At 44.2% G+C, this 13,426-nt stretch overlaps 1 protein-coding gene across 1 annotated transcript in view; it reads right to left on the bottom strand.

Moving 5' to 3' along the window:
* Positions 1-575: 575 nt before the first annotated feature.
* Positions 576-13,426, bottom strand: part of LOC116739114 (antizyme inhibitor 1-like) — a 142,662-nt gene continuing 129,811 nt past the window's right edge. Inside the window, 1 exon segment of the mRNA XM_032603268.1 lies at positions 576-632. Coding sequence (XP_032459159.1) covers positions 576-632 — 57 coding nt within the window.

The following is a 13,426-nucleotide window of genomic DNA, read 5'->3' as shown; positions in this document are numbered from 1 at the left end:
ACAGTAGGAACTCAATAAATGATCGCTGAACTCAGAAGCATCCATTATGGACCAGGCTGTGTGCCACGTGCTGGGTGTCTAGAGTCAAACACAGTAGACTGGATTTTTGCCCCATGAACTTCAGTCTACCGCAGAGGACAGACGTTCAAGAAATAACTATGCAACTGTGATAAATGTCTCAGGCTGCTGCTATCAGGAGAGGAGAATGCCAAAGGCTGTCCTTCTCAGCCCCTACCTCGACAGCTACCTGGCTCTCCTGGCCCGTTGTGGTGAAAGAATCCCCCTAACCCTCTCCCCAACTCCTCTGGGGAAGTCCTACCCACCACCCGCTGCCCTAACTCTCACACTGTCTCCCGCAGGACTGCCACAGGCAGGCTGTTCGGGAGAACTGGGTCCCGTACGCGGGTTCCTTCCTCCTTTCCTTATGCTCATTCGCGCAGGATCTGGGGAGCGTGTGTGGAATCAGGTGCCTCGGCGGGCTCCGTTGAGCCTCATTCTCCTTTTCCATGCCAAGGAGGATGTGGCCGGATTTGCCTCTGAAAGATGCACTCATTCAATCAACGTTAACTGAGGGCTTACCACGTGCCAGCCGCTGGGCACGCCAAGATGAGCTGGATGTAGTCCACATCCTCCTTGTGGGAGAAAGAGGAAGAACGTGAATTTGACCACACAACGCGATGTGCTAGGATTGATCGCTACGTGAGCTCATAGGAGGGGCCCCCCAGTCCACTTGAAGGCTTTGTGGAGGAAGGGACCCTCAGTCTGGGTTTACGCAGAGCCTGCCCGGCGAGGAAAGGGAGAGGATTACAGGCAAAGGGGAGAGCATGCGCAGAGAGGATTTAGGGAAACTGAAGGATTCAGGAAGAGTTCCCATAGCAAGTCCGAGGTCTGGGGGACAGTCCTGACTTGAACTTAGCACCTTTTCCAGATCTCTACCGACTGTCTCCCTCCCAGCCAAGAGCCCAACACCTGAATTCCCAGCCTCCTCCCATCCATGTTCCAAACCACGCCCCTAGTGACACAAGTGGCACACACATGCCCCCTTGGCTCCAAGAAGTGCCATTTGCTCTACACGCTGGGAGGAACCCTGGCATCCAAATCACTCGTACAGGGCTTAGTGAGCACCCACTACGAATTGAGGGCTATGCTGAGCCCCCAGGGGAGGCATCTTCCCAGAACGCTGCCCTCCAGACCCCGCCCCACCTTCCCCAGTCTGGACTGCCTATCAAATCGCAAGTCACAAAAACAAAGAATATTAAAACGGGCAGGAATCTTAACGGTTGAGCCATATCATTTTACAGGTGAGGGAACTGAGGTCCAAAGAGGCAGACAGTCTTGCCCAGGGTCACACTTAGCAATAAAAGTCAGAGCTGGGCGGGGGCTCAGGTTTCAAATTTAGCTCATAGTTTTTCCACCGTATTGATCACACTGCTTCTACCCCATGAAGCAGAATCCCTAGCTGCCTCTCCAGTCCCCTCCTCATTACACTAAGGAAGCAGGTAGAAAAGAAAAAGGAAGGATGACCTTGGCGCATAGGTGATCAAGCCTGACGCAAACATTAAATAGACCCTGACCTCCCTGGAGAGAGGGTGGGAGATAACTTCTTTATTTGTCTCCTCCTGCATTTCTAGCACCTGGACTGGTCGACCCAGCCCTACCAGCAAACATCTTGGGAATACTGGGCTGGAGGCCCTGGGAATGTGCTGGTCGGCGCTAGATACTCAGCCACCAAGCTGGGTCAAGAGGACAGGGCCAGGGGAGGGAGCTTGGTAGGGAGGAGAAAAGGAGAAAATAATTTCCAATCCTGCACGCGGTTGGGTGGGTCCCTAGAAAGAGTGACTCATGTTCCTCACGTTGTCATTCTGTCTCAACTCTGCTTGATGGATTTTAAATTTATCCTTCATTCCTACAATGTTTAAATGTCTCTCCTCCACCACACACACGCACGCACCCCTCCCGGGCAGCTCCCACTCGCTCCGCAAGCTTCAGCACCGCCAGAAAACCAAGCAGTCTCAGGTTCTGCGGCCTGCAGCCTCCTCTTCCTCATGTCGCCCTATGGCAGAGGCTCCTGGGCCACCCTCTCAGCTCCCACCAAGGCCACCAGGACCTGGCTCCTTGTCTCCGCTTCCTGGCCCACCCTCTCCCTCCCTCCTGGATTTCCCCTTCCCAGACACTCTGCCAAGTTGAGTCACATCTTTGCCAAAATTACAGCAGCAATAATATGCACCACAGCGCTCCCGCTTCAACTGAATCAATTTTACAAATATCAAAACATGAAATTATCTCATCTTTCCTTTAAGAATTCCTGTTAAACAACCCTTCTATTATTGATATAAATGTTCATCAGGGGAATCTGTCGCTCCCACTGCCTGCCAAGCTGGCCAGTCCCCAGGTCTGGCTATCATCAAGCTGAGAAAACATCTTTCATCTCAGGCAATTTAGACAAGACACAGTCTACATCTTCCAGGGAAGGACATTTGAATCTACTCTATACTTAGATTTCCCCCAACCCCCCAATTCTGGCATTCCTTGAGTTCCTTGAGATCAGGGATTTTGTCTTATCTTTCCATATCCAGCCCCTAGTACTGAGTTCAACACATAGTAGATTGCTGTGGTGGTCATTGGTACTGTTGGCCCAAGAGTCTGGTTAGGATATAATAGGATGCACTTCCGGCCCCCTATGGTTGAGCAGGGTCAAGTGACCGTGCTGCCTGGTGAGTTGTGAGTGGAGTATGCACGTCACTTCGGGGCTAAGCACTTAAAGCCAGTGCGAGATCTCTAGATCTAGAGGGACAGGCAAACTTTGTCTGTAAAGGACCAGATAGTAAAATATTTTAGACTTCGCAGGCCATGCGATCTTTGTTGCAAATACTCAGATTCTGCTGTTGTAGCCTGAAAGCAACCAGACAATATGTAAATGAATGTTTGACTGTGTTCCGATAAAACTTGACTTATAAACTTCTGTAAACTTTGCCCTTTCAAGTGCACCTCTTGGACACCATCATTGTCACTCAGTCTGTGCCCACAGGAGCAGGTTCTACAGAGCAGCAGGCAAAAAGAGAGGATGGAGATCCACAAAACAGAATCAAGGGTGGACACACCAAGTAAGAAGCTTCCTGAGGGCAAAGTTGCCGTCCTGTGGGCCCCAGCCCCAGTCCCTAGGGTAAGGAAAACAGGTCCCGCTGCTCTGAGATACTGACCTAAGAATGAGCTCATGAAAGCCCCGAGGGCACCTGTCTTATTCCTCTAACGTTGCTTTCCACTTACCTCTCTTCTCTTTCTTTGTTGCTTTTTTTTTGGCTAACGCGCAGGGGATGGGATCTTAAATTATAGGGGTCCTGAGGAGGAAGAGGGCTTAGTGACACATTTGCAATCCAGCAGCTCCATTGAAAACTCTTCCTTTGCTTGTCAGGCCACATGGGGTAGCAGGGTAAGTGTTCTCCTTTCCACCCCTACCCCCAAGTACCCTGCACTGCCAAAGATGCTAGAGCCAGTAGTCACACTCCGGCCTGCCTCTGAAACCTTCTCCCCTCTCTCCCCTCAGAGCCGAAGTCGAGATCTTCCTCCACAAAGGAACATTATGTTCTTTGCACCATCTTTCCCTTTATATCCTATCAAGAGTTTTAATTTTATTCATCTATTTTTGATTGCTTTAGTAATAACGGCCCAGGCATCCCCTTGGCCTCTCAGGCCCAGCAGGTGAGTCTGCCATGTTGAAGACATGCATCTTCCTCTCATTGGGTTCATGCCCATCCCACCCTCACCCCTCACTTTCTAATTCTTCCAGAACATGTGCATCTTCCAGCCACCTTCTGAGAAATGGATACACTAGGAAGTCACAATGTTCTTATGAAGGTACTGCCTTTATACCCTGAAAGTTTTGAGTTCAGCAAGGAGGAAGAAATCACCATGGAACACACCACCCAGCAGCATGGGTTGGGAGACAGTGAGCAGAAATGGGACTGACAGGCAGTAAAAGGTGAGTGGTGGGCACACATATGTGCCTGAGCTGGACCTGACATATCCCAGCCCTGTGCCCTTTGTCTGCCCTGGGCAGGAAGAGGGCAGAAAGGTCCCCATCCCAACTGTAAGAAATGAACAATCCCAAGAGGACAACACTTTTCAAAATAAGATACTACACAATTGAGATACCGTTCTGAGTTCTTTTCTAAAAATGATGCTCTACAGAAGAGAACTGACACAATGAATGGGCTTCCTGCCCAGTGAAAGAAAAGGCAAGGAATATCTACTCTTCATCTTCACCCACCTGCTCAGAGAGGAACATTCCTGGTATAGTGATAACTATTCATCTAGGGATTCTTATCTGAGCCAGCTTGTTACCTGACTACAAAGGAGGAGTAAAAGCTGGGTTAGTTCATTTGCTGTAACCTCCCAAGGTTGTGGTTCTCAGGCTTTAGTGAACCTCAGAATCATCTCCATTGCTGGTTTTACAACAGAAGATTCCTGGGACCTCCCTCCAGAGATCCTCATGCAATAGGTCTTGGGTGGGCTCAGGAATCTGCAATCTTAATAAGCACCACCCTACCCCCGCCACCCCCAGGAATCACGTCTTGAGAAACAGTGTCCTAAAAGCAGCCTATAGTCCTGAGAGGTTGTGCTGAGTTGGTAAGAAGTAATGAATTAGGAGGTTAAAGGCCCGGTAGGTAGGACAGTGTTCCTTTCACCCATTTTCAATCTACATCATGAAGTGAAGGGACCAAAAAACATCCAAGATGAGTTCCTTGACCCACCCACACTCCCTGCAAAACTCCATTCTCCCCTCGACTGGCGTCAGTTTTTGCCCCTCCCACATCCCTCTCCATATGTCTGTGTTGTTATGGTGACTGTTCAAGGATGGGCTAATGTCCAACAGCATTTGACAGCTGGTGCATTTTGAACGGAAACCAAGACCCAAGGAAAACACACGACTTCAAACATGGAGTGATCGCTACGTCTGCTGCACTGAAGGAGGGAAAAGAGCCTCGATTTGGTGTCAGCAGCTCGGGGCTCGGGGTATAGTTCTGCCATTTGCTAGTCAAGCAAGATTGCTAGGTCAGTTTCCTCTCCCGAACAATGATAATAATAATCATTATGTAATTTATGTTACATTATACAACAGTTAATAATAAATATATTCTATAATTATATAATATATTGTCATGGATAATCATATAACCTGTCTTACAGAAGTCTGTGGTGAGAATCAAATAAGATAGCCCCTGGGAAAGAACTTGGAGATGGGAATTATGTAAATATGGAGCAAAGAAGAGAGTCTAGGAGTTAGCATGCTGAAACCAAGCTGCCTGCGTATGAATCCCAGCTCCCCTCTGACCAAATGAATTCCTGGGCAAATGACATAGTCTTTCATTTCCTCATTTTTAAGATGTCACTAAGAGTAGATACTTCATAAGGTTGTTTTGGGAACTGAATATATAAACACGTAGAACAGTACCTGGTAGAAACGCCCAATAAATGTTAGCTCTCATTTTTTATTATGCAAATGACACTTTATTAGCGTAAGTAATGCTAGTAACAACACCAAAATGTCTGTGGTTTAATACAGTAAAGGTTTCTTTCTCTCTCATGTCATAGTCTAATAATGCGAGTTGGCCTAGAAGATGAAAAAGAGAGACTCTGCTCCGTGGTGTCATTCTGGGACCCAGATTTATTTCATTCAGGGGCTCTGTCATCCCCTAAGGATGGCATTTTTTTTATTAAAGGTCTGGAAAGTAAATATTTCAGGCTTGGCAGGTCGTGAGTTTCAGCTGCGGATACTCACTGCTGCCTTTGTAGTGTAAAAGCAGCCATAGATGATACATAGGCAAACGAATGTGGCTGTTTCAATAAAACTTTATTTACAAAAACAGGCAGCTAACACCTGAGCCTAGAGCCTCAGTCCTCCATTAGACTTTTTCTCTCCAGCCTGGAGACAAAGAAAAAGAAAAAGAAAAAGCACTTGGGGGACATTGCAAAAGGTCTTGAGGCCAGACCTGGAAGCGATGGATAGCACTTCTCCCCTCTTGCATTAGCCAGAACTGTCTCCTGGCCCTCCTCAGCCGAAGAACAGCAGAAATGCTGTCTACCTGAGTGCCAAGGACAGGGAGGAGAAAACAGTATTGATCGTCTGCGTCACACTATCGCTACTTGCATTGTGATATAACCACACAAGCGAATCGAAACGCAAATGCTCACAAGTATGTCAAATACATGGAATATTGGCCAATCCAATGAAGTATTAATCAATTGCTGAAAATCAGCCACATCATAATGTGCACAGAGAGAGATAAACAGACATATTTTACACAAAAGGAAAAGGAGAAACCCTAAGGGGTGTGACAATCAATTCACCAAAGGATCCTGATGATTCCGAAAACAAGACCTCAACAGTGCCAAGTGTTGGTGGGTCCTAATCAATTATGCAGCAGGCTCATACCACAGACACATCTATCTTTACAGTCCTTTGATGAATGACCACGCCCCCTCACACACACACTGGTCTTCAAGCTACATAGAGGCAGAGGCCACAACGACTTTATCCACCGCTGTATCCCTGGCACCCAGCGCTGTAAGCATTCAATAAAGATTTATAAAAGGAAGGAACGGGGGTGGGGGGAGAGGAGGGAAGGAACGTAGGGAGAAAGAAAGACACTCCGCAATTTCCCATACCATAATTTTGCTATTGTGGTAAATTAGTCCTCTTAAAGATCTGGCTTCTGCAGAGATCCTTACAACTACATTTGAGTGGGTAGGAGTGGGTTTAAGGGGCTTTTGCTTGCAACTTTCCAATCTGCTTGAATATTCGCCTTTACTGTTCTGCTTTAAGAACTGCTTACAATCTCTCCAGGACCTGCCTGACTTGGAGAAGGGAAGGGAGATGCTTTAACATGGGAGGGGAGACTTAATACACCCCTGTGCCCATAGAAATGCCCATAGATTCATTCAACAAACATTTATTGAGCACCTACTATGTGCTGGGGAGTGATAAAGGCACTGAAAATTCTTTACGGTACCACAGAAAGAATCCAGAAAGAAACCCAAGGGGTGAGGCCCAGTACAGGCACTTTTTTTTTTTCTTACTTTTTTTTTTAAACACAACTACTTTGGAATGTAGACCAAAAATTACTTCCACAGGAGTATCTTAAAATTCCTTGAGCATTTGTGACTTTTCCAGGGTTTGTTACTTCTGTCACTCCTTCTACTTCCCTAAGGCACCCAGACATAAACAGACAGACAAAGCTAAAAAGGAATGCATATGTTTTCTGAAGATTTTAAGGGAAGTAGAAATCTAAGGACAGAATACTGTTCTTTGGATAGGATCTGGAAGGAGTCAGTTATGATGACAGCTGGAAAGAAAGCAAATGCCACAACCCCTTGGACTTGCAGAAACAGAGTTGAGATGCCACAGTTGTCTAGCCTGGGATGGAGAAGGGCTGGGGGGCTTCCAGGAGACCACACGTATTCCCTGAAAGGTATGTGGCCAAGCCACTGCAGCATCAGGCTTGGACAGCTGAATCCAAAGTGCTGCAAAAACTCCTCCAGTACCCTTGTTTCCGTCAAACACTTGTCAAGTGTCAATTCCAGGAGCACTGTGGGTCTCCAGCTAGCGCCTAATAATATCCCTCCTGCCCACAGAGACCAAGACGACTTGAGCTGATTTCCCTGGAAGCTGTCTTGTAATGAGGAGTAAGTTACTGCCACAGCAGAGTTTGGGGTGGGAGTCAGCACTATTTGTGCAGCCAAACGGCATCTCTTCTCTGAGCAGGATTCCAATTTCGTTACAGGCTCTCAGAGGCACTAGCCCAGGAGCAGTCCCTCACTCTGCGGATTTAAGCAGGGAGCATGGTTTGCACTGAGAGAGCCGGTCTGAATCACCACCCACCCAGAGAAATAAGCACAGAGCCCCGAGTCTGCATTCAAGGCTTCCACAGTGTGGCCCCAGGAAGAAGGACAGGCCTACAGCCCTCAAGGCCTTGCATTTTGGCCAGCTGTGAGCCCCTGTGGTGGTGGCTGTCCCTTCCAGATGCTGAGCTCTGCCCCATCTGTCTGCCAGTGCTGGCCCCTCCCAGGGGTCAGGCCCCCCGATGTCAGACCTGTCTCAGAACCCAGCCTTTGTCCGGCCACCCACTCAGCTGTGGTCAGACACATGGGAAGTGACAGTGAAGCCTGCCAGCAAGTGCAAAGTCATGGCTTCTGAGCTGGATGCTTAGGCGCTGACGGAAACAGAAGGATGAACTGATGCCTTCCAAGCGTATCTGGCCTCTGAGAGCTTTGACACTCTTTCCTTCATCCCACCTTCATCTCTACACTCTCTGCACTGTTCATTTATGCTTTTTTCCTTCCGGTCACTTACTGTATATTTTGCCACATAATTATTAATAATGATATTATAATTAACTTGTTTTTTAAGCCAAAGAATTCATTGAGAACAAAATTTGCGTTTCCAGGGATAACATGACGTGAAGGATTTTATGCTCAATACACACGCACAATGCACAATGTCGGCAAAACCAGGTGCGCAGCTCAGACTGGTGGCCCCTGGAGTTGTGCACTAGGACACAGGGCACTTGTGAGATTAGACCAACAATTACAGCCACGCTGAAAGTGCCTGCGCACCGACAACAAGCTAAAAAGAAAAACTGTAGTGGGCATTGTGGTTAATCTTCCAGATCCTTCCATGCCCCACCCTCATGCAGTCTCTATTCAACCTGGGCAATGGGCTCCAGCACCAGGGTGGGTTCTAGTTAGTCTATGCCAGTCAAGGTAACCCTAACCCTTTGCCAGTGACTAGTTAAGGGGAGGGCACGTGACTTACTTAAGGCCAACGAAGGAAGAAGACAAGCTTACTGGGGCTGTGGAGAGAATTCTCCCGGCTTTTAAGGAAAGCTTTTAAGGGAATTGCCTCTGGACAGTGCCCTACACAGATGTGAACCATGGAACTGCTGCCACCACCTCACTGCCAACCTGAGGACAAAGCTGCCACATGGAGGAGGGCAGGCCACAGGAATGGAGTCACCAGATTCTGTCAGCCTGGAAGCCACCCACCTCTAGACCACTAGCAAGATGAGGCATCACAGCTCCTGCCTGATGGCTGCAGCCCATGCATCTGAGTTAGATTTTCTGTCACTTGCATCCTAAGGCTTACTAACTGTAGAAGCCCCGTAACCACCCGTACAATGATAAGATGTTAACTGTTCCACGAGCCTGCAAGACCACTGAATTGTTTTGGTCACAGCAGGGCGAAAGTCACCTCATGCTCCTCTACATGTTTTCTGGTTGTAGTTCATCTTTTATACATAGACACTGGGACTTCAGTCTTGCATAAAATTCTTGAGAGTGAGATTCTAATTCTAAGATTCCCTGGTATAATGGGGAAATGACTCAACTTAAACGGAATAAAGTTAAATTCAACTGAGCAAGCAGTAAGTTTTAGGTGGGGAAGGGAACTGAATTACGTGGAAAGGACTTATTGCAATTAAGTGTAGTAGAAAAATATTTAGTGGTCCTAGTGGACACTGTCATCATGATAAATATCAATAAATACAATGGTTAATATTTATTGGATTTTTATTTTATTTATTTTATTTTATTTTATGCTGGATACTGTATTAAGGGCCATTCATGCAATAGATCCTTTAAGATTTCATTTAATTTTTGTGAGAAAACTGAGACTTCAAAGGGTTACGTAATACTGCAAGGTTAGGGTTACATAGTCATTAAATGGTATGGCCTCTAACACATGTCTGACTGACTCCAAATGCCCTGTCGTCATCCACTTCATTGCCCTGGCTCTAATGACAGTAATAATACAACAGTAATAATGCTTTATGACAATAACTTTCACTTATTGAACACTTACGCAGAGCCAGAAATGCATGTTTATTAACCACCGTATAAGGTAAGAATTATTACTATTCTCATTGAATAATGGAAACTCACCCAAGGTCACATCACCAGTAAACACTGAATCTGGACTTCAATATCAGATTCCTCCCCCAGTGTCTCTCTGGGCAGCTGTACTTTGCAAGTGGAGCAGACCTCACATGGGCCTATCCCCAGGCCGTCTGCATGTTTTGGTGATTGCATATACATGTATGTGTCGTGATTGCATATACATGTATGTGTCGTGATTGCATATACATTATGTGTCGTGATTGCATATACATTATGTGTCGTGATTGCATATACATTATGTGTCGTGATTGCATATACATTATGTGTCGTGATTGCATATACATGTATGTGTCGTGATTGCATATACATTATGTGTCGTGATTGCATATACATCTATGTGTCGTGATTGCATATACATCTATGTGTCGTGATTGCATATACATGTATGTGTCGTGATTGCATATACATGTATGTGTCGTGATTGCATATACATTATGTGTCGTGACTGCATATACATTATGTGTCGTGACTGCATATACATTATGTGTCGTGACTGCATATACATTATGTGTCGTGACTGCATATACAGTATGTGTCGTGACTGCATATACAGTATGTGTCGTGACTGCATATACATTATGTGTCGTGACTGCATATACATTATGTGTCGTGACTGCATATACATGTATGTGTCGTGACTGCATATACATTATGTGTCGTGACTGCATATACATGTATGTGTCGTGACTGCATATACATGTATGTGTCGTGACTGCATATACATTATGTGTCGTGACTGCATATACATTATGTGTCGTGACTGCATATACATTATGTGTCGTGACTGCATATACATTATGTGTCGTGACTGCATATACAGTATGTGTCGTGACTGCATATACATTATGTGTCGTGACTGCATATACATTATGTGTCGTGACTGCATATACATTATGTGTCGTGACTGCATATACATGTATGTGTCGTGACTGCATATACATGTATGTGTCGTGACTGCATATACATTATGTGTCGTGAGTGCATATACATTATGTGTCGTGATTGCATATACATGTATGTGTCGTGATTGCATATACATTATGTGTCGTGATTGCATATACATTATGTGTCGTGATTGCATATACATGTATGTGTCGTGATTGCATATACATGTATGTGTCGTGATTGCATATACATGTATGTGTCGTGATTGCATATACATGTATGTGTCGTGATTGCATATACATTATGTGTCGTGATTGCATATACATGTATGTGTCGTGATTGCATATACATGTATGTGTCGTGATTGCATATACATGTATGTGTCGTGATTGCATATACATTATGTGTCGTGATTGCATATACATTATGTGTCGTGATTGCATATACATGTATGTGTCGTGATTGCATATACATGTATGTGTCGTGATTGCATATACATTATGTGCCGTGATTGCATATACATTATGTGCCGTGATTGCATATACATGTATGTGTCGTGATTGCATATACATTATGTGTCGTGATTGCATATACATGTATGTGTCGTGATTGCATATACATGTATGTGTCGTGATTGCATATACATTATGTGTCGTGATTGCATATACATTATGTGTCGTGATTGCATATACATTATGTGTCGTGATTGCATATACATTATGTGTCGTGATTGCATATACATTATGTGTCGTGATTGCATATACATTATGTGTCGTGATTGCATATACATTATGTGTCGTGATTGCAGATACATGTATGTGTCGTGATTGCAGATACATGTATGTGTCGTGATTGCAGATACATGTATGTGTCGTGATTGCAGATACATGTATGTGTCGTGATTGCATATACATTATGTGTCGTGATTGCATATACATTATGTGTCGTGATTGCATATACATTATGTGTCGTGATTGCATATACATGTATGTGTCGTGATTGCATATAAATTATGTCGTGATTGCATATACATTATGTGTCGTGATTGCATATACATTATGTGTCGTGATTGCATATACATTATGTGTCGTGATTGCATATACATTATGTGTCGTGATTGCATATACATGTATGTGTCGTGATTGCATATAAATTATGTCGTGATTGCATATACAGTATGTGTCGTGATTGCATATACATTATGTGTCGTGATTGCATATACATTATGTGTCGTGATTGCATATACATTATGTGTCGTGACTGCATATACATGTATGTGTCGTGACTGCATATACATTATGTGTCGTGACTGCATATACATTATGTGTCGTGACTGCATATACATGTATGTGTCGTGACTGCATATACATTATGTGTCGTGACTGCATATACATTATGTGTCGTGACTGCATATACATTATGTGTCGTGACTGCATATACATGTATGTGTCGTGACTGCATATACATTATGTGTCGTGACTGCATATACATTATGTGTCGTGAGTGCATATACATGTATGTGTCGTGACTGCATATACATTATGTGTCGTGACTATGTGCATATACATTATGTGTCGTGATTGCATATACATGTATGTGTCGTGATTGCATATACATGTATGTGTCGTGATTGCATATACATTATGTGTCGTGATTGCATATACATGTATGTGTCGTGATTGCATATACATTATGTGTCGTGATTGCATATACATGTATGTGTCGTGATTGCATATACATTATGTGTCGTGATTGCATATACATTATGTGTCGTGATTGCATATACATGTATGTGTCGTGATTGCATATACATTATGTGTCGTGATTGCATATACATGTATGTGTCGTGATTGCACATACATGTATGTGTCGTGATTGCATATACATTATGTGTCGTGATTGCATATACATTATGTGTCGTGATTGCATATACATTATGTGTCGTGATTGCATATACATGTATGTGTCGTGATTGCATATACATTATGTGTCGTGATTGCATATACATTATGTGTCGTGATTGCATATACATTATGTGTCGTGATTGCACATACATTATGTGTCGTGATTGCACATACATTATGTGTCGTGATTGCACATACATGTATGTGTCGTGATTGCATATACATTATGTGTCGTGATTGCATATACATTATGTGTCGTGATTGCATATACATTATGTGTCGTGATTGCATATACATGTATGTGTCGTGATTGCATATACATTATGTGTCGTGATTGCACATACATTATGTGTCGTGATTGCACATACATGTATGTGTCGTGATTGCATATACATTATGTGTCGTGATTGCATATACATTATGTGTCGTGATTGCATATACATTATGTGTCGTGATTGCACATACATGTATGTGTCGTGATTGCACATACATTATGTGTCGTGATTGCATATACATGTATGTGTCGTGATTGCACATACATGTATGTGTCGTGATTGCATATACATGTATGTGTCGTGATTGCACATACATTATGTGTCGTGATTGCATATACATTATGTGTCGTGATTGCATATACATGTATGTGTCGTGATTGCATATACATTATGTCGTGATTGCACATACAT

This window comes from Phocoena sinus, chromosome 1, assembly GCF_008692025.1.
Source record: "Phocoena sinus isolate mPhoSin1 chromosome 1, mPhoSin1.pri, whole genome shotgun sequence".
Taxonomy (NCBI): domain Eukaryota; kingdom Metazoa; phylum Chordata; class Mammalia; order Artiodactyla; family Phocoenidae; genus Phocoena; species Phocoena sinus.
The sequence above is the reverse complement of the archived record's forward strand: the minus strand, read 5'-3'. Positions and strand labels throughout refer to the sequence as shown.